The sequence below is a fragment of the Cupressus sempervirens genome, chromosome 8, assembly GCF_028749045.1.
Source record: "Cupressus sempervirens isolate cs-2001-9-10 chromosome 8, ASM2874904v1, whole genome shotgun sequence".
NCBI classification, from domain to species: Eukaryota; Viridiplantae; Streptophyta; class Pinopsida; order Cupressales; family Cupressaceae; genus Cupressus; species Cupressus sempervirens.
Genome location: NC_143125.1, coordinates 192,977,989 through 193,001,550, shown reverse-complemented (window position 1 = coordinate 193,001,550; position 23,562 = coordinate 192,977,989). Strand labels below are relative to the sequence as shown.

Genomic DNA, 23,562 nt, shown 5'->3' with positions numbered 1-23,562 from the left:
GTTAGGAGAAAAGTTCAGTCCTTCAAATCATTGATATTAAATGAGTAGGCTATACAGATAGCAGATTCTGCCAGCACATCAGGGAATAGACTCAACCATATCCTCAATCTAATCAAAACATAAAAATGAACGCAGTCAGCAACAAAGAAAATTGGCATATTGAAAACATGAGCTCTTTAAATGTTTAGAAGTGACATACACATATAAACTGGGAATAATCAACAAACTGGCAGATACACCAGTGATAAAATCTGACAAGAGTTCGACACACTCATTCGGTGGTTGCTCACCCATATAAAGGAAAAATTACATTAAATAAACTTACGGGTGCTTGATAATATATAGTCATCGTGTGATTACTTATCATGAAAAATAACTTATTATCAACCTCGATATTAGTCGAGCCATGACTGAATAGATACAATGGCAGTGAATAGAAATATGGTCATCAATAATATGACCACCACCTGGCTATAGACATATGCTTGGTGAAATATGTAAAACTGTGCAGCTCCCTAGAATTTCTATAATAATTCACGTTGGGCACTCTACGCTAATTGCAGTATACGACAGAGCACCTGCGACTAGAGAAAGAGCACGATATTACACCCTCACCACATTAAGAAATGAAATCACAGAAATTCATTTTGGGAGAATAAAAATCATCTATGCAGGAGGATTAGAGAGAGAATCCAATTGGTTGCAGTATTCAGTACAGAATATCATATGGACATTGACAGTGATAACAGTTTGTATTGTGATCGTTATCTACACATTTAAAATAAATAAATAAAGGTTTCAGACAAGGAACAGTCGTACACAAGAAAAATAACTAAACACTGAAGCAATCAACTAAGGGAATATCATAAACATTATAGTCCCCAAGGAAATTATATCAAGAACTATACCCATTGAATCAAAGATCATCGACATACAGGGGAAATTATATCAAGAACTACACCCATTGAATCAAAGATCATCAACATACAGTCTACATTATTAGGGAATAGAAAAACTACAGCAAACAGCATTAGAGAGAGGGAAAAGAATTTCTTGTGGGCAAAATATCAATTACTTGGAAAAATGTCATACATATAGTCATACATCTGTCATATTCAAGACAAACATTTAACTTTTTCTGACACCTAAGATCTATCACCTTAGTGCGAGCCTGGTGGTCTGCAGGAACCAAATTTGTCACTCCTACTAGTGAAGGTGTTGTTGCCTCCCATTGAGGAATCTCTTGTTGCTGTCCAATCGGGTTCTCCTCCATGGTACGGACATCCACATTTTCCTCCATACTAGGGCTGGTTCGGACACCTTTCTCCATATTAGTGCTGGTATGGAAGTCTTGCAGAGTACAAGGTATAGTACGGACAGCTTCCAACGCATTTCGAACTTCAACTTTTATAGTCTTGGCTTTCGTACTTGCAGACTGGTGAATCTGGGTGTACTCACATACCCCTGTTGGCAATGATCCTTTGGTTGTTGGAAGAAAAGTGATCTCTCCTACCCTTCAAGTGACTCAAATAGATTTCTGCCTCCTGGGAGTCTGAGGAGGAGGATGTGCCTATGCTGCTCGCATCCTCTTCCAAACTATCCTGTCCACTCTCTTCCTGACTTGAGCTCTCCACAGATGCTACCTGTGGTACCTATGCAGCTGCCTGTTTTAGTTTCTTTTTGCGTGGTTCTCTTCTGCCTAACCCTGCTCCAAAGGTGGCCATGTGAACCCAATATGTCATTGCTAGCTTGTAGGGTTTTACTTTGCTAGAACCAATGACCCTCTATGCTCAGCAGTCACCTGAGTCTGAACTGCTTGCTGAAATAAGGCTATTGCATGATGTGGCATGAAGAATGCCACATGCTTCAACTCCATGAATTCTTGGAGCCCCTTTGAGAGGAATTGTGCCCAGTTATATATCTATCGCCTATGCAATCCGTCAACCACGGTTAAGATCCATAGCACAATATCTGATGTGTGACTCCTGGCTGTAAGTTTTCTTTTGACTAAATCAACAATGCAGCGCCATTCTTCATTAGCTATGAAAAAGATCTTTAGACCTTGACTATTCTTCTTGCTGAGGATGCTCTCCGAGTCTTTTTTTCTGAGGTCCTTTCAACACGTTAACCTTAGCCACTTCTTTTCCTCCATTGTCATGAGGGCTTTTGTCAGCTCCTATCCTCCCTTAGGAATTCCAAAACTTTATTTATCTCGTTAGTAGAATACAAAATTGTCAGAGTTTTCTGAGAATATGGGATTATCGATGCATGAGCTTCCTTATTGTAACCAACCACCATAGTTCGCAATGTAGCTTTAAACTCCTTCAAATCAAAAATTGGCATAAAAATTATTTTGTCTACCTGTGCTCTGTGAAGTGCCTCTTTCAAAGAGTAATTGTCCTGTGTGTTCTCCCACCAAGTGCAGCATTCAATTCCCATTACACTTTCAAATGTCACATTAGTAGCACTAGCACTAGTCTTCTCTGCAACCTTCCCTTTGTTCTTTGTACTTGACATCTTCTGCACTCCCCTCCATGCTTGTAAAACTGATTTTTGCTTCTTTGAATCAATTATCTTCCCTTTACTCTGATTGCCCACTTATTTTTACCATTTTAGGGTCGTGAACCACTTTCCTTGTGGCTTTACTGATGATTTTTGTGCTACAACCGTTTCCTACCCCACGTGTCTTACTGAGATTCCATTTTGAAACTGTCACGTTAGCCCATACTCTAGCAATCAAGCGTCATACGACTGTTCCCTTTTGCACCCGAGTGAGTCGTGCATCAACCTTTCCTTGGCTTCTTATGTGTGTCGCTTGTCTAGTTGCCTCATTACTTGCAGCTTGCACAACTCCCTCTTTGCTTTGTCTGGCGATGATGACTTTTTTCCTGCATACACCGATTTTGTTGATTCCTCACCGTAGGCTGAGTTGGTTTGCCTTTGTCGGTACAATGTGAGTCCCCTCTCCAACTCGGGCTAAAACATTACTCGATACAATGATTTGGGAGACACTTGTGCGTATGTTGTCACTTTCGCTGCCTCTCCCTACTTGTACTCTAGCTAGCATACAGGCCTTCGGTCGTACATCCTCCCTCCATATGGTGCACAAATTCCTTCTACCTTCTTCACTTGAATAACTTTGCACTACACTATCGGTGTGAGAGAGACATATACCATGCTCATTTCATACGCTGCCCACAATAACAATGATCGGTACAGTAGGTTGTACGCTACCCACAATCTCAATGCTCTGTACAGTAGGTTGTACATTGCCCAAGTGGTTCCTTCTCCATATGTTTGTGGTAATGTGTACTCTGATTGCTCTCATTTGTACACCTGTGCTTTTCCTCTCTAGTGTACTTCGCACACACTCCTTAGTTTTAGCATCCTTCTTCTATATCGGGTTGAATGATTTGTTTGCAGGCCTTCCTTCCGTCTCATATATAGGGGATTTGAAGTTTCCTTTTGTCTTCATCTCTTATTCAACGCTAATTATATTTCCTTTTTCTTTTTTCACTTCTTTTATATCTTTTATTTCTATGGAATAAACCGACTCCCTTTTTTCCTTGGAAACCTTCAATTTTGATGCATTAACGAGATTTTTTAGGGGTTTATTGTCTGGGGTAGACAACCTTAGTGCCCCATTATCTTCGATTTCTAGGACCTTGTATGGCCTGAGCCATCTTACTTTAAACTTGCCTAATTTTATTTCATTTTTCCCATTGTATTTAAATAACAATTGTGCAGGTCTAAAGTTCATTTTTTTTAAATGCTTATCATGCCAGAATTTTCCCCTTTGTGCTACTATAGTCTTCCATTGAGCTAATGTTTGTTTTTTATCCAATCTTTTTAGAGTATTGAGTCTTTCCCTCAAACTCTTCACATCCCCCAACCTATGTTCAATTGCTATTCTTAGGCTAGGTACTGTATACTCCATTGGCAATATTGCTTCTTGTTCGTACATCAAGTGAAAGGGATTTTGTCTGGTAGTATCCTTGTAGGTAGTCATGTGCACCCAAACAATTGCTGGAAGCCTTTCATCACAATCTCCTTTTTCAACTCCACAAATCTTATACAAGATGTCAACAATATTTTATTTGTAGATTTTGCTTGATCATTTGCCCTTGGATAGTACGAATGGGAAAAAGAATGAAAAATTTTGTACTCACTTGTCACTACCCTAATTATGTGATTGACAAAGTGCACCCCTCTATTATTTGTCAACTACAATGGTATACCAAATCTGGTTACTATCTATTCGTAAAGAAACCTGGTCGTACTGAGTGTTGTGTTGTCTGGGAGTTCCCGTACCTCAGCCCATTTTGTAAGATATTTTGTTGCCACCACTATGTACCTATATTGATGGTTAGTGCTCACGAGCAAGGGCCCTACAAAGTCCAGCCCCCAATGCTCAAATAATTCTTGTGGTCATGATGGAATCAATGGCATAAAAACTCTTTTAAAGGGTTTTCCTAGCCTTTAGCATGTATAGCATCTCAAGACCCATTCCCTACCATCTACATTTAGGGTAGGCCAGCATAGTCTGGCCATCAACACTTTTCAAGTTGTGGCATCAAGCCCCATATGGCCTCCTGTCAACCCTTCGTGGGCTTCCCTCTGCACTCCCGAAATTTCTTCCACCATGGCACATCTCCTTAATACCTGGTTGGGCCCCATCTTATAGAACAATCCCTCAATCAACTGGAATGTCTTGATCTTAAGTGCAATTTTCCTTCTTTCTACCATTGACATTTCCCTTGGAAACGTAACAATTGACAAGTACTGCCTGATCCCTTCGTACCACTGAGATAGTATGCTAATGTGAAATAAATGGGCATCAAGGAAATCCTCATTCACTCTGATACCAGAAGCTTCTCCTGACTTAATTCTTGTCAGTTGGTCTGCAATTACACGACTTTTCCCTGGCCGAACTATGATCGTAAAAGTAAATTATTGCAGAAGGATCGGCCACCTACTCACTCTTCCTTGAATCACAGGCTTGTTCACTAGATACATAAGTGCTTAGTGATCAACAAAAAATGTAAAAGGAGTAGCTAATAAGTAATGTCTAAATTCTTATACAGCATAGACCATGTCTAAAGCTTCCCTTTCGTAAGTACTATAATTCCGGTTGGCCTTTGATAGCAACCCACTTGCAAAGTACATTGGATGGTCCAATCCTTCCATTCCAATTTGTGCCAGAGTGGCACCTATTGCATAGTTAGAGGCGTCCACATGCACATGGAATTCTTTGTTCCAATCAAGCTATATGAGAATCAATGCCCCCACTAGTCTCTTTTTTAGCTATTAGAAAGCCTCCTGTTCTTCCCCCCAGCAAAATCATTCTCCTTTTCTGGTAGGTTTTTCTAAGGATAGAGATACTTTTGCAAATCCCTTGATAAATCTTCTATAGTACCCCACATGCCCCAAAAAAACTTGACACCACTTACATTAGATGGCTCTTCCATGTCCAGAATGACTTTGATCTTCTTTGGATCTGTTTTCAACCCTTCCTTACATACTATATGGCTAAGAAGTCTACCTTGTAGAACAATGAATATACATTTCTTGGGATTCAAAGCCAGCCTTGCCCTTATACATCAATCCATGCATTTGCCAATGACCTTGAGGTGTTGCTCCTTCCAACTGTAGATTGACCAATCATTGAGGACGGTCTTGAAGTTTCCTACAGACATCCCGTCAAAGATATGCAATATGATTCTTTGGAAAGTGGCTAGTGCATTGCACAGCCAAATGGCATCCTTTTATAAGCATATGCCCCATCTATTTTCAACTTATCCTCCTTAGTTTATATCCTGAGAACTCGTCCATGAAGGAGTATATTTCATGGTTGGCCACCTCTTCTAGGATGCTATCAATAAAGGGAATTGGAAAGGGATTTTTAGGGTCCGTTTGTTTCACGGAATCAGCAAAATCCAATTTTGAAAAAATGATTTCTCCTATTTGGTTAACCGGGAAGATGAGTAGGAAGATACATCTTCCGTGTTTGGTTTGTAAAATTGGAATTGGGCAAGACATGACCCCAACGAACAAACTGAAGATGCCTGTAGGGGCATGAATCAATAAAAAGGCAACAAAAACTATTTTTTCCAAAGATTTTTGGCCTTACAACTCGTCAAATTAGAGGGAAAGCGATATTCAAATAGCCAATTTCAACCCTAGACCAGGTTTAACAAATTCGATGGAATTATCCGAAGTACTAGACAGTTTAATTCTTAGAAATCTGATTAACAAGTCATTATCAGATGGTGGGGTTATCAATCTAAGAAGAAAAGCTATTGAAAGCTCTCAATTTGGCGGGGTTATTCTTTCGGGCAAAGAAAGAAGAAAATTCGAGGTGAAATGTACTTATCACAGAAGTGACAATAGTGGATTCCACCTTCCAAAGCTCACTTGTGGGTTCAGCACAAGAGAAAAAGAGCAGCAAAAAGTAGCAAACATGGATATGCATACACAGGTCTGCGTCTTCAAAATGCCTCAATCGCCTTTAATCGCCCCCTGTATCAGACAGTAATACCATCAGCTTAGATAGCAGCACACGGAGGAACAAACCAAGAGTGCTCGCATCAACAACAGCATCTCACATACTTTCAGTTGGTTGGAATTTAGGACCATTCAGAAATCGGCATCAAGAAATGGTGCGTAGTCGCCTTCAAGAAATGGTGAAAATTGCAGCTGCAGAATGGTATATTGAGATTTTTTTAGGTTACAAAATGAAGCAAACACCAAAAATCTTTCGATTCAATTCTATCATAATCCTCAAAATATCAAACCTCGGATTCACTTCCCAATTCCAAGTATTTCGATAGAAGATTGGTATCCTTGTTTTGGGTCAAAAATAGAAGACTAGTCTTCTAATTCCGTTTTAACAATTTCGACCCAAACACCTATTTTGACAAAACCAGATTTCGCGAAACCCAATTCTAGTCCAATTCCACGAAACAAACTGGCCCTTATAGTTATTGCATTCAAAACATCTAAAGTCTACGCATATCCGAATTTGATTCTCGTCCTTCTTCAGTGATATGACTATAGGAGATACCCACTCGCTGGTTTGTACTTTGAATATGATTCCTGCTTCTAACAATTTTGTGATTTCATTTTGCACCTTGGTTGCATAGTTCTTGTTTATCCAATATGGTCATTTACATACTGGTCTTGCACTTGGTAACAATGGTATTCGATGGACACACAGCTCCGGAGGTACTTCTTTCAAGTCCTTGTATGTCCATGCAAAGACGTCCTCCTACTCCAAGAAGATTTTAAAGTAGTCGCCTTCAACATTGGATCCCAGTCAACCCCTATTAAAATCTCCTTAGGTTGATCCTCCTCACCTAAGTTTATTGTCTGCAACGTTGCCTCCTGATATTCTACATCCTTCTCAAATATGTGCTGGTTTGTTATTGAGGGTTGTTGTACCCTCCCTGTATTCCTTATAGCCTTCCACGTAACTTTCTTCTGATTCGGCTTCTTGAATTTGCAACATATTGCATTCCGACTGGAATACTTCATAGTCTCTCATGTACCAGTGGAACAGGCTGTTGAGAGAGCTTCTTTCGTCTTCGGAGCACTCCCCAAGCCGGAGTAGTCCTTCATCTAGTTCTACTCCTCCAACTTCTCCCTCCGCCTCTGAATTGGATCCTAGGTCTTGACTTACCAATTAGTTCCTTAGATCTATTGTATATTTTCTGCCATCTACTTCTATGGTCAAGTTATTCCACTTCCAATTATGTGTGGCCTTTGCTGCCACTAGCCATCCTCTCCCCAATAGTGCATCATACCCCTTCTTCTCCAAGGTGATCGCCACAAAATCCAAGAAGAATTGTTGTGTACCTATTACTACCATTTGCCCCATCAAAGTTAATATTGGCTTAATTCCATGCTAGTCCACACCCACCAATTGGAATGTGGGTGGCTAGAGGGTAGGTATTGTTAATGCCTTCCAAGTCTCCCCTGGGAGTACATTCACACCAGATCCTCCATCGATGATAGTATTCGATAGTTTACACCCATCATCTCCATTTCGACCACTGCTGGTGTCCTCCTCATTCCTATGGTGAATAGGGTGTCGATCTCTTTTCCAACTTATGCTTCCTCTTTCTTCTTCTCCTTGGAGGGTATCCCTTTGATACTTACTCCTTGTGTTAATGCTTCCCGCAATTGAGGTAGTGTTTCTAGTAGATCCACAATTTTCACCAAAATAGTCCAATACTTGTTTCATGACATTTGATACAAGCATGCCCTAATATTTTTTTGTAAAAGGAGGCATGCCTCCTTAAGCTTTATGTATTCTATATTTTGGACTAGATCCCAGGCAAGACTGGAGGTTTTCTTCTCTGTTCTTTCCTTTCAGTGCCCAAACTAAACGAAGATTATGTACAATTTAATTTAATTAATAAAACTTTTGGCCTCATCCTTTTACTGATCAATTTTAAAAAAACATTCAACTTCCAGATCATATTGCTTGGTGAGTAACTTTTGCCTTGTAAAATGAATGGAATAATTCCATTACAACAGCCTCCTATAATGTTACAGATACAAGACTAGATAAAAGAGATCTTTTAAAAAATTTAAGTATTTAATAGCACAATTAAAGTATTCAGCCTCTTGATCCTATTGCTTGGTGAATAACTTTTGCCTTGTAAAATGAATGGAATAATACCATTACAACAGTCTCCTATAATGTTACAGATACAGGACTAGATGAAAGAGGTATATTAAAAACATTACTCACTAAGTTAACAACACTAATTTCCTCGCACACTTTTATGAAAACACTTGTTCACATTCCCTCAAACAAATCAAATAACTACAACAAAAAATTGTAACCAAAAGCATTTTGGCTACATTTTATGAATTCTCGAAATCTGTTATCATTACTAAACTATCAATTTACTAATTGCTAAGTCAATTGGGTTAATATTATGCATCTAAAGTCCAGTATGAAAATCTTTGGAAGATATTAATGACCATGAAGTTTCCAGTCCATGAAATGGAGTAGAAAGCTTCTAAAGAACTACCAATGCTTAATTTTCCATCAATGTTTAAATTACACTCTATGATCAATAATCAAGATGAAGGAATAAAAAAGACACAAATGATTGGATGTTACCTCAATAAAAAGCATGAGATGCCCAAAAAAGACATATAAACTGAAGCTGGAGAATCAAATTGGTAGATAAAAATAAAAGGAATTAAATACATATAGAAAAGGAAAAAAGGAGAATATAGATTGTAGGTAATAATAAGTGTTATATAAGCAAGATATGATATAGAGAAGTAACAATAGTACAAAAGAACAATAAAGAACCAAGCCCAGGGGATAAAGTTGGAAGGGTGCAAGAGTAAATATAAGAAAGATAACATGAGTGAAAAGGGAAGAAGGATAAATTGAAGCAATTATGGCAAGAGATGATGAACAATATTAAATTTAAAAATCGAGAAAGAATGGAGGACATGTGAGTCTAGGAAGAATGGGAAAGTTTACAAAAGAGAAAGTAATTGATAAATGACTGCGATAGAGGGCACAGTAACGAAGAAAATAGTAAGGGCCAAAAAAGGGGATAAAAAGTAACAGGAAACTAAAAGTGAAAACAAAGATAACGCAATAAGAAAGAAGCGAGAATGATGAATACAATGAGGAGACAAAAAAAAAATGTTTGGGAATGAGCCCTAGAGGCTACAACCTCATCACATGCAATTAGAATCAATCTAAGTTACTTTTATTCAAGTTTACCCAATTCTTTCCCAAGCAACACCAGATTCTAGTCCAGATCAAACTGGGTTCAGGTCCTAGTGCCATCCTCTATGGGTTTGACTATGATCATACCCACAGCCTGTGGGTTCGGCCTGGACAAACCAGAGTGAACCCGTGTGATAAACACTACTCGCTCAAACTCTAATCAATCCAAATATTATCTAATTTTTTAATTGATTTTGCACAGTTTGTGTTTTATTGTCTTTTTGAGAATAAATATATATATGAATTTGCAAATAATAGACAATGCATGAAATGATACCTAACCCTTGCAAAATCCTAGCAAAGACTTATCATTTATTTAGACAATAATAACATAGCTACAATCTGCAATAATTGAAGACTGCAAATGAATTGCAGCACTACAGAAGAACATGTAGTCCAACGTAGCCTATTTAAATCTGCTTATAGCCCTTCAAAATCCCATACAATTCATTCACACTACTAGACGCCCAAGTATAAACAGAAATGGGCCACAAAATTCTAGGCGATTGAGCCTGGAGATCCCACGCCAAGCCTAGACTTCCCATGTGCATTATGGAGCTGTACAGCTGCCCTTGTGAAGACTGAAATCTGTCAAGAACTGCTAACAGGTGCTATGACACAGCTCCATATTTATTCTTAGTATTATTATTCCCTTCTCCAAAAACTTCAACCAATTTGCACAATCTGGACCTCTGAAAGAAGGCCACTCTGTAAGCAATAATTCAACCAGTCTTTCACAATTTCAGAGTTCCACAAACACTAGAAAATTAATGCCCTCAAAAGCTATCATGTCCCCAAATTTGAATGTAATAATTTAATTTAATTAATTAATTAACTAGTCCCAGAATTTATATAATATAACAAAAGGACCTTTAATTAGTTACTTGAATTAATTAATATGGGGCCCAAGTTAATAATATTTGTATTTGTGGTTCCGATTGATTTAGTATATCTCGGACCCATTTTTATTTAATTGTTTCCGTTGGTAGGTGTGGCCGTCGATTATCTTTGTACACCCTCGGAAAGGTTTCGCCGACGGGTATTTAAGCACCGCATGTAGGTAGTAGTTGGTATGCGATTTGAATTATTTCTTTGTACTACGAATTCCCGTTGGGATGTTCTGTTGTTCGCCATTTCGGAAGTGACGGACCTTACCTACTTGGCTATTTCCAGTTTTGGTGGGATTCAACCCTCACCCTATTCCGTTGTGTGCTTCTCCACTCAGATTTGGCAAATCGAAGCATCATTTGTATGTGAAATATCATTATTATTTGGTGCAAGTGTGTATCTAGTTGGTCTCTGATTTCTGCAAAACATTTGTGTTTAATATATTGCATTTGTATTTCAAATGGCATTGCCAAGATTCTCCACATTCCTCCTTTTCGTAAGCACCTTTACTTCACCGTACATCCTCCTACCTATATCACCATAAGGCCTCAGTAAGTATCACACCATCACCTTCCCCCGTACTACCCCTTCGGCCTCTAGTTTGTCCATACCGTACAGCCACCTAATACCACCATATTGCTTGGCTACTCCACCGTACGGCCCACCATTCCTCTTGTCCGACGGCTACCATATCACCTACCATACGCTGAAACCACACCATAAAAACACATCCATACACCACTCCCTAGTACCGTACAAACATATTCTTGATACCATACGGCCATTCCAATGTCACCATACGGTCATCCCTCCTTCCTCCTCATTATACAGTCCCCTATGATTCAATTCCCCTTACATTTGTTAATTCATCCGAAGGATATCCTGACTCTCGTATGGCTACCCATCAGGCTGTACAACCACTTCCACTTGCCTTTTTGCAACATATGAAAATACTTACTCAAGAACATTACAAAAGCTGGAAATCATAGAAACTGTAGGTTTCCTAACCCGCAGCCCAAGAACTCTCAATAACATAACACCAATTGTCAATAGTGTACTCGAACGTCTTTCTCCTTGGCTTTTTACAATATCCTCATGAAGTTCAATCCATGAATCTTCAACATTAAGTTGCTTTAATGACTTAAATACAATTATCTTTTGATGCAATTGACTTCATAATACAAAATATAGCCTGCTTGGTTTAGGCACCAACTTTTAAAGATATATTTAATGCACATTAATGATGTCCTTGGCCCCTTTCACTTTATAAACTTTATAAAGTTAATTAATAGCTTTATAACTTAAATATTAATAAATAAACATTAATACCAATATAGTTTCAATATCTCGTCAAATATGCACTCTCTCTTTGTTCCAAATGAACCTAGAGGTTAAACAATGTTTCTACTGCACATCCAACTACCTTACTAAAAATAGTAAGGGTCCATCTCTATTACCCTTGACTTACTAAGAAAATCTTTGAATACCATATAAACAAAGGAGTCAAGGGTCTTCCCTACAACTGAGATTGATCAAGGTGCCCTGCCAAAAATAGAAATGTTGGATGAATGACTTACTATAAATAGCTAGTGTACCAAATTGAGCTCCTAAACACTTTTGAGCTTCCCTTCCTACCAATTGGGACCCTCTAACCAACTGAAAGCGACTACAAGGGACAATGAGCTTGGATTTTTTTTTTTTTTTAAATGACTCATGTCCACCTTCACATAGGCATCCCTTCACAAATTTTGCACAACCCCTTTCAGCCAAAAAAATGAAATTGTTAAAAACTAAATGAACTAAGAAAACATAATGAATATTGCATTAACAATGAACTCCTAAGTAAAATTTATAGATGCTATAAAAAGTGTAGTCTAAAAATAGACTTAACTGAAAAAAGAAAGCCTAAATAACCATTAACTACAACTTAGCAATGGTGGTGAATAGGGTAACTTCATATGTATTCAGATTTTAATCAGATATATTAGGATCAATAAGATATAAAAGGATATATATTTGCAGATCTAGAAGAGCCATATACACAAAAGTGAAAGGAAATTTGTGCAAACATGAATGAGACACATATGCTGAAAAATAAGGAATGAGGAGTCAGAAGTAAGAGAATAAGAGGGCCAAGAAGAAAATATATAATCAAAGTCTAGTGATCAAATATACTTCCATTTGGACCATGACTTCTCCAGTATTTTTGTGAGATGGAATTTGCATTAGTGAGATATGATGATCGATTTCATCTTTAGGAAACTGGAGCAATCAAAGGACTATTATTAATGGGATGAAGTCCCATGTAAATAGGTTGGAAGGCCTTTATGTTGACACCTAGGTCATGATATTACTGGACAGATGGACTTGGTGAGCTTGGGATTCACCAAGAGTAAGCAAACCCCAACCTTGAATTTCATGATAAGTCAAAGCATGTGGAAATAAAATATAACTATAATAGAGATATGGTGCAAAGGAGTGTTATTCGGTTGAGATACATTAGCATTGATGATCAGATGGCCAACATTCTCACAAAGCCCCTTGCTAAAGTTTGTGCATTTTCAAAACAAACTTGGAATGTGGAGGATGAAGCCCTTGCTGAGAGGGAGTCTCAGCATCAATGGTTTCTAGAGATGTACTATAATACATTATTCTATGTGGGAGAAGTTTGAGATGCAATCCCTTGTTAATGCAAATCTTGTTTGTGAGAGAGAAGTTTGAGGTGAAAGCCTTTGTTCCACCCTCTGGGAATAGCCATGGTGGATCCACCCCCTAGGAGTAGCCATGGTGGAAATGATGTGAGAGACCAATGACTTAGCACTTCTGTTTGCTCACCCTTTAGGAGTGGCCATGGCGAATGTCATGATGAGACGACAACATTACATTGAGTGATTTTGTGATGATCACTTGTGTTCATTTGCATTTCCATTTGCGGAGCAGTCGTGATGGACCCACCCTCTAGAAGTAGCCATGGTGAACGTCATGATGAGATGACAACATTATGCTAAGCAATTTTGTAATGACCACTTGTGTTCATTTTCTTTCCATTTATGGAGTAGCCATGATGGACCCATCCTCTAGGAGTAGCCATGGTGGATATCACTACATAACTCAGATATCAAGAAAGATTACTCCTTAGCTAAGAGGGTTTGTAGTGTTATTGTAGATATGGATAGATTCCTTTAGGTCAACATAGATAATATAATAAATCTCATTGGACTGCCTTGGGCATTTATATATGTCAACTCATTAATATGAATGATTTGTTAATAATTAACAATCTCTAAACTAAGGGAGACGACTTCAAAGAGTGACGAACCTTCATGGAGCACCACCAATCGGTATGAAGGAAGAGTAAATCTTCCTCTCTTGGCATCTAGCAGACACACAATCATAGTTGGAAAATTCACCAAGGCCTAAAAAAACAATTCGGGAAAAACTCATCCAATTTTCAGCAAGAACTAGGGAACTCAAATAATTGCTTAAATTTAAATAGAAATGCAATTTTTCTTTTTGCAAAATTCCCAGTAAGTCAATAAATGAGAACAGAAAAGAAACAAGCTTAGTCTAGATATATTTAAACAGAAGGTGGGTGCAAAATTACATTCTCATGAGGAATGTCGATAGCAGGAAGCAAAATCATAAACATTTATGTAAAACTAAAAGTAAATACATCATCAGAATTACATCTTCCTCTTCCCAGCTCTAGTAAAACCTAAGGGAGAGATAGAACTAGAGGGCCTACTCCTAGAAGTCTGCATTGGGCATACTATGTCTCCTCGCTCGGTATGTCTGACATAGTCAATGGCTCGTTCTCCATTCGGGATGTCTCTATGTGCCTAGCTTCTCATGGTACTAGCAATAACATACTCATTCAACTCAATGGCATCCAGTGTGAAACCATATCCACCCCCTCCTCCATAGCCTACCTCTTCAAATAATTAATGTCATCCTGTTCAAAAACCACCTCAAGTCTGCTTCAAATCAATAGGAATCAGTTTGTAAGTGTTTGGAAGACTATTTTCCCCCTCTCAGCAAAAAACTACAAGTGAAGAAATGAAAAATGAAATTAATTTGGGTCGTTTTTTGCCTTAAAGCACTGTTATAAATCTACAGCCAAATTTTTCACAAGCACTTGTTGAGTTCTTGGTAATTACTCAACGAGTTTTTACTAAATATTCAAAGAGGTTTTTGTGCTGGTAAAAGTCGTAAAAAACTCACCATGACAGAATACTAGGCCAGATTTTGCAACCCAAAGAATACTCTTCCAGTAGTACATCTATGCACACAATCCTACAGCAGACTGAATTAGAAGAAGACAAGTGATTGGGGGAGACAATAGCTATATATTGTCTATAGTTGGGAGTCTTAAGGTTGTAGCTTCAGTCACATTGATTCGATCATGAGATACATTGTTGATGGTAAATCATCCATTTAGACAAATATATTATATTTATAATATTTTATTTATTTATATATATATATATATATATATATATATATATGGATATGTATATTATTGTTAATATATTATTATTATCTAATGATGATTAACCATAGAGACATGTCTCTTCATGAGACATGTCTTCTCTCATATTTATAAGTCTTCAAATCTGCATTTGGAATACACCAATAAAAATGGCAATGGTATGTATTACATTTGCAGAAAACGATCCTTAAAATTAACACGGTATCAGAGCCTAGTTCCACATGTATGAAATAAATATTCAAGAGAAATATAATAAAAAACCCATTCACAGATACAAGAACAGGCTGAAGCATGTCACTGGCAATAGAAAGGAAAGGAAAGCAAGCTGTGTTTTACATATCCAAATATATACGGCACGAGAAGAACTAATACGAACTACAAAGGCAACGGATACAAAGCACAGTAGTATGAAATATATGCATTAGCACAAACTACAAACTGCTACAGCAGTATCGCACATTTGGAAAAGACGAGACTAATGTAATATTGAGAAGACAGATGAAGAGTCCATTTCAATTAAAACGACAAAGTCAATATATAAATGGGGGATTAAATTCTTGTACACGATGGCTCATATATGTGATAAGATCATATATTCAGAACTGACAGACGATTCCCAATCGGCAGGAAAACACACCTGGGAGAGATCATGCGAGACGGTGATCACAGATCAGAAGGAAATCACAGAGATATGAAGCAGATTGCAGAAGCAAAGGAAACATCAAATAAGTCTAAAATGCGTAGAAAATAAACTTGCACACAGGCCAGAGCCATCATTGCACACTGTGAGTCAAAGATACATATTGGATGGGCGAAATCTGATAAACAATGATCACAAAAAGGAGAATAATAACAACCAAGTTAATTATTTGCAGTCAGCAAATAAAGCAGGAAGCAACAGGGAACTTAATAGAGAATGGAACTAATGAATTGACGAAGATATCTGATAAAAATCTTTATTATCTGCTTGATTAATGACTGAATGGAGTTGAAGAGGATTGCCGCAGATAATGGAAAACATAATTATTTCTTCTACTTGACATCAAAAGATAAATATTATGGGGGAGGCTCAAAATAGTGATGATACAGTCAATATTGCTGGATAGCGAACATCCATATCAAAATATAATTTACTGCATGGGAGTATTGCAAATTCCACTAACGTTTAATTGCATGTAATTACTATCAGTACTGGAAAGTTTTGTCAATATAATCATGTTTTCGCAAGAAGACGATTCCTCAACAAAATCAACATCTTAAGCATTTGGATTAGAAAGAGATCACGTCATCGAGGTCTCAAGTCGAAAGTTATTAATATTAAATATTAGAAACAATAGCTACACTAAATTCCAGATTGAGACATAATACACATCAAGGGTAGAAGAAGATGAATGAAATAGATTTCAGATTGTTGTATTACTAGATTCACATACTTCCCAAAGTTCTACCAAAGCAACTCAAGGCCGAATATTCCTATCATCTACAGACCTGATAATCATAATGGAAGCATAGTAAGATTGCTGCTCACTAAAACCCAAAACAAGAATGATTCTATAATCATTCAAATTGAGTTCCTTTACAACTCATTCCAAATACAAGACATATTATTTAGTTTAACTATGGTACTTCCTTGAAATTATAGGGGTGAAAAGTAGAAGGAATTATAAATCATTACATACAAGTAAAGTTTGAAGAATAGTCTCCCCAACCTTTCACAAGAGAATTATAAGAGAATTTTAACCATAACAAGACTAATTGGTGTTAAATTAAGATAACACTAGGCACATAGATTGAGTCATACTAATCAAGTAAATTGATACATGATTGTTATTTAGAAATGACATCACAAAAACTATATAAGAAAGAGAGCTATTTGGACATTGCTACAACCATGCCAAGTCAAGGAATAGGGGATCATTGGACACGTGTACAAAGAAATTCATATCAGAAGAGAGAATTGGGTATTATGAACTTAGAACTTTATAGATATATAAAAGTTATAAGTAAAATCACTTTACCGTTCCTTAGTACCCAGAAACGTCTATTCTTGAACAAGATAACAGTACAAGCATTAACTCATAGAACAAGGAAACATCATTGGTAGATTAAGCATTTGATTTAATTAAACCTGATGATTTAAAAACAAAATTTAATAAATAAATATGTTGATATATGTTAAAGAATTAAGTCACATTCTTTAGGACCGGACAAGGTCATGCCTTGCAAGTATATTAGCAAAGGACATAAATACTCTACCATCACACTAAAATGAGAAATGGATATCACACAGAATCTAGGAACAAGCATGGACGAATATGCTTCTAGATACTTAGTCTTCACGGAGAATCAGATAAGTCACAGGAAGAACAAACAATTCAATTGAATCACCCAGTCTGAGAACAATTAGCAAGGAGGAGCCAACTTCACAGATACAAATCACATTGGTCCAAATAAAACAAATTATTGGAAGTTTATAGAAACTCTATCTGCATGGCTCATTGCTGATTTTCCATCTAGAAGCTTCATCTTCATTCAGTGGTGGATTATATTTAGCCACAGAACATTATCAGATAATGATGAAGTAGCTGATCAAATCAGAGAGGTCATTCTGTTTATTTGGTGAGATTCATACAGTTATATAGAGAAGGTACTACAGGAGGGTCTATGGATGGAGGTAACCCATTGAAGACTATGCTTCGACATGGAGAGATGTTGTATTAGAGCCGCGATCCTTATTGAGCAAGGAATTTAGTTTAAAACAGATGGATCATATATTAGGCACACATTAATATCAATTTGTGGTTATGGTACAGTATACACAAATCAATTTGGTAAAGAGCATTTGAAACCTTTGAAGAAATGAAATTGAGGTCAGGGGTCCCTACAATTCCAATCTGTGTACCTAAAAATAGAATAAGTGAGAATTTCACATTGTTGAGGAATAATAATAACAAATGTTCTATTCTCACTTGAACCATCTTTAAAAAGGAGATGTTCCATTCTCAACTATCTATGGATCCTGATGTACAGATAAGTATTTATTATCTTTGAGTATTACACTTATTTTTTTATTATAGTGTCTTGCTTATGTGTATGAGTAAAAAGAGTCATGTGCCTTGATGTACTCTTGTTTCATTCCAGCTGTGACTGTCACTTACTACTGTTGGAGTTCTTTACAATTTCTGAGTTTTTTTTGGATATTAAAGCCGCCATTACTAATCTTTGCTGTGAATATGATGCAGGTCCTTTTCTAAATAATGAATAGTCAATGGACTGCTCGTTACTATTCTAATAGTAAACAATCCGTACATTGATTAGAATAAATCAGTTATTTGATTGTGAAATTTTATTTGCATATACAACCTATAAACAACCTTCATAGCAAGGATAAACTTCTTTGTTTTAAGGCCTTTAGTGCATATTGTTTCATATATTCTAAACAACCATATTCTTAGTTTATGTTGAAAAAAAATTGCCTTAGCTGTGTAATAACTGCTACAATCTTCTAGTCTCGGAAATATTTGCCCTGCAGGGTTAGGCAATGGTAATTTGTAGCGCTCTTGACTGTGTCAATTCATATTGTGTTTTTCTGAAGTGTTTAATTCTAAATAGTTGGCAAATTAATGAAGGCGAATCGAATGTGGTTGTGCGCAAAGTAATATTTTCGCAGATTATATTGACAACCTTACCTATATGACAATAGTTTGCCATCAGTCGTTGCTAAGTATGCTTTCAGCAAGAATTATACTCTTCTTTTCAACTTTGGACTCAGTGTTCAAATAGAGACCTACTAAAGTTTTTGATCTTATTTGACAAGTCCACGTTCTTAAAATCTTATAATTCAATTTAATAAATTTGAATTTGGAGAGAAAATGATAGAATTTTTATCATTTTTTTGTGAATATAGGTATTTATATATATATTTTTTTTTTTATTTTTTTTTCATTTTAATTTTTGATCAAGCATCAAGGTATGTACCTCATGTCTATTTCTTTTAGAACACGTATTTATGTTCCATCAATAATTTGGCTTCCATGTGAGCTAGATATGACCTTGTTTCATTGTAGGATTTCATATATTAAGTATATTTATTCAAGTATATATGGGGGCCCACATATTTACCGAGATAAATATACAAGTTATTGTGATTTTATTAATTTAGAATGATTTTTTTTCTTCTCTAAAATACATATGCTCAAGACTCCACTGCATAAAATCTCTTAAGTACTCATGCTTACCCTTAATGGAGTTTTCTACCTGATATCTATTAATTTATGCTTATTGCTCTTCCAAATACTTCGTATTTATCTCAAATTATTCAGGTTTATGAGTTATCTTACACTATTGCCTTCATTATTTAATGATTTGACTTAATTGATCTATCTGCACATAGTTGCAGTTTTATGCTTTTATAGCATCTCTTTATGCTCATAGTAGCATTTCATGGTTTAATACCATTCTTTTATTATATATATATATATATATATATATATATATATATATATTGTAAGTTGCATCGGGAGCCAATTTATCAAGGTTAACTATGGTGGACCCGACAATTTTTAACTGACTCATAGTTGCCTTATCTGGCCGTGGAGTATCCCTTCAACCTATAATTGGTGTGCACTTACTTCAATGGAGTTTCCCTCCATTTTTCCTCAATGCGAGGATGATATTTTTATGGGGATTTCCCATTTCAATCTCTTTATCTCCTTGGTGTATGCTCCTAGTTTTGATTTAGTCATGGTATGACTTCCTACACTTTGCTCATTTTTGAGTGTATAGGTGACGAGGCTACCATATCTTGGAGCACTCCAATATTGGAGACTTTATTTGAGAAAGTTGTTTTGACCCATGTTGTTCTTTTTCCTCGTGGCAATGATGTTGCTTGTCCATGATGGATTTCTTATTTGAAGGCAATATGTTGTTACTCCTCATAAACCTCCACATCGGCAATCATTCTTGGAAAAACTGTAACTTGAATTATTTGGTCCTTGAGGCACATGTTCTACTTATTTATTATTGTCTCTCTTATATTTCTTTAATAAATATACAATGTGATAATGTTCTGCATACTTTATTGCTTAGATCATGAGTCATGTAAGTTATGGTGCTGCAGCCCATTAACTTGCAGTGAGATGATTTATTAAGTGGACTGTCTATATCCATGTGATTGATGCAATGTTGATGCAAGTATCATTAGTTGGCCTTGTCTGTGGTCATTAGTACATTAGTATAATATACTTTTCATGAGATCATTGATCAAACCTTTTTGTACTTATTGATAATATTTGAGCATATACTTTATCTTGATATCAGGTTATCTCCATTGTTTTGTGGTAACATGTTTTATTTTCCTCATTGTTTCTCTATGAGAATTTTATTATCCTTATTCAAAAGGATTTCTAATTTGAATATAAGATGAAATACTTCTTGTGGATAGTTGTCTCGTTTCTTGTCTCTACGTTTTTCAGGTAATCTATCCAGGCACATACAAGACAATATTATTTGGTGTACATTTCATGACCTATCCACTTCTCTCTTGGATCTACGAAGATCTACCTACACTCACAGAGACCTTTTGCATAAATGAAAACATTTTCAAAGATCAAGTTGTTGCTACTTAGAATTTCATTGTAAAAATTTGGGTTTAATACCCTTTGATGTAATTTCCCCAAGTAAAGATTAAAGGGGGGTGTTCGAAGTTGTAATCTTTCCTTGGTATGTTTATAAACCAAGGTTAATCCTCCTTTCTTTATTGTTATAATATATTAGGATATAAGCCAAGGTATCCTAATATATTTCATTTTTGTCCTTTTTCCACTACATCTTATTTTGTCCTCTAATGGAATATGTGAGGACAAATATTTATTGTAATTTGTAATTTAGATTATTCCTCCTTAAGAGGAATCTCACACTTGGCCTCACACACTTATGAATGGTGGCATTCACAGACATGGGAGTTACATTCTAACTCTTCTCTCTCATCTCTATTTAAGAGATGACCCTCCTCTCTCATTTCTAATGAGGTTTCTTCCTCTTCTCAATTATTGTATGAGCGATTGCTCTCTCTCTCTCCCTCTCTTTCTCTCTCTCTCTCCTTAGGCTTTTCATGCCTCATTCATAATGTCAGAAGGGGTTTTCTTTGCTTTCCCCTTTCCAAATATCTTGTCTCATGGTGTTGGATCTTGAAGCTTTCTCTCTCTCCTATCTATGGTAATATCTTTTCATGCATTAACTCGCTTAGATTCTTTCCTGGTATTGCTTATTTACATATTTCTTTTTCCATTTCTAACATATATATATATATATATATATATATATATATATATATATATATATATATATATATGTGGATATTTATATATATGTGGATATTTATATTATTGTTAATATATTATTATTATTGAATGATGATTAACCGTAGAGACCTCCTCCTCTCATATTTATAAGTCTTCAAATCTGCATTTGGAATACACCAATAAAAATGGCAATGTTATTACATTTGCAGAAAACTATCCTTAAAATTAACAAGGAGGGCAACAATGATCTGAGTCATTGCCCATGGTTGAACAAGCACACCAATCAACAGGATTTACTCCTAAATTTGTGTTAGAATTTGCAGTGTTCAGTGATATTTCAACTAATTGAGTTCTTTAGTACACTCATATTTTGTTTATTTGTGACCTGTTTTACTTTCAAGTTCAATTCACCTACCATAGGCGTTCATGGACATGATATAATTTTTCCTTTACAGCTGACTATTTCTAATAAGAGTTGGTATTAGAGATTTTATTTTCCATTTTTAAAAATTTATGTCATATTTGGAGGGAAAAATGATGATTGTACCCGAATATTTATATTGAGATTCCCAGGAGGAACTCCTCGATTCCCACTTGCACCAGCCCTCGGTACACTGATTGTATCTCCTGATTCAATTCCTGATTTTCAAGCAGAAGATATCAGTACAGTGCTTGCCAAAGATATAAAAAAACTGCTAAGTATTAGTATTAACTGAATAAACCAACAGCCAAATATCCTCTAGACATATCAATTATGATTAAGTTTGCCAAATAAAATAACTACAAAAAGCAAAAAATTCTCTAGAAATATCAATTATGATCAAGTTTTCCAATAAAATTACTATGAAAGCATTTTAAGTTGCCAAAATTTTGGACAGATTATATGCATAACATCTAAAAATTGCAGAATCCAAGGTCTAGTTTTAGGTATTAACACATTGATTTCTTTAAGTTATCATACACGCATAGCCTAAAATGTTTAGCCAAAGCCTACTGAATGAAGAGACAAAAGCCCTTACTGAAAATAACAGGCCAGAAATCGCTGGAAATTTGTTACAATATTTTTTAAAACTTGCAGGTAATATTTAACCTTCTACACCTAAATAGAACAAACAGCTTTTAAAAATCTCTACTCCGTGTTTGGTTTCCTGCTCAACAATCACTTTCTACCAAAACGACCTGTTGAATTTAAATCAGTTGCTAGAAACTCCTTTGTCCCTCCTTGGGTGCGTGTATCCCCATATCCAATTTGGAAAAGTATCCAATACTGCCCGGATACATGTCGAATATTGTACCCATGTCTGCCTACTAAACTTGATTTTTGAACCATACCAACTACTATGGGATTTGTTTTTTTTTTAAGATTTGACATTGATCTTCCCTTTAATGTTAAAAATATATATTAAAGCAATTTTATTTTTTTAAATAGTATAGAGAAAACCTCCACCAAATGAGAAAGACAAATAAAATGTTTTTCTATTTCAGCAACCCGTTTTTGGGTTATCTTCTAATGCAACTCTACATTGTTTACATATTGTAAAGCGTTAATTTAACTTATAAGTATTTATGTAGCATTTACGTGTCGATATTACTTTTGAAGTAATGAAAATCTCCTACAATAACTTAGAAAACTATGTTAAATATATGTATGTGTTATTTATTAATGTCATGTCCAGCCGTATCCATATTGGGGATCTTTAAAAATGGCCGTATCTGTACCCAATACCGTATCTGTATTTGTATTGGGACTCATATATGTTATGGTGTGAATTTCAATTTTGATGAACTTCTATGGTATATATACCAGAAATGATGTCCTTAAATTATTATGCTTTCCTCCACTTTATATATTTCCAAGGAACTGTAATATTGAAAACAATATATTAATACATATATATGCCAAAGCAGACAGTATATACTTGAAGACTGTTTTCGATATGTGTTCGCTTGTATACCATAGTACTTGGCCTGCAAATTATACATATGCCTGTGGTGTAAGGCGTGGGGGCTTGTTCGCAGGGGGACATGCCTCCACGCAATGTGGAGACATGTCACCCCGTGGACATGGCTTCACATAGTTTACACTAAGCAGCTCTATTGACCCACAGCAATTGATTAGT

The 23,562-nt window shown here is 36.1% G+C and overlaps 1 protein-coding gene across 3 annotated transcripts in view; it reads right to left on the bottom strand.

Annotated features, from left to right (window-relative positions):
• ATJ1 (DNAJ heat shock family protein) overlaps positions 1-23,562 on the bottom strand; it is a 256,691-nt gene that overhangs the window by 135,315 nt on the left and 97,814 nt on the right. For all 3 annotated transcript variants that reach the window (XM_089797202.1, XM_089797200.1, XM_089797201.1), the window contains exon 13: positions 21,990-22,081. In XM_089797202.1, coding sequence (XP_089653328.1) covers positions 21,990-22,081 — 92 coding nt within the window. The remainder of the gene's footprint in view (positions 1-21,989; positions 22,082-23,562) is intronic.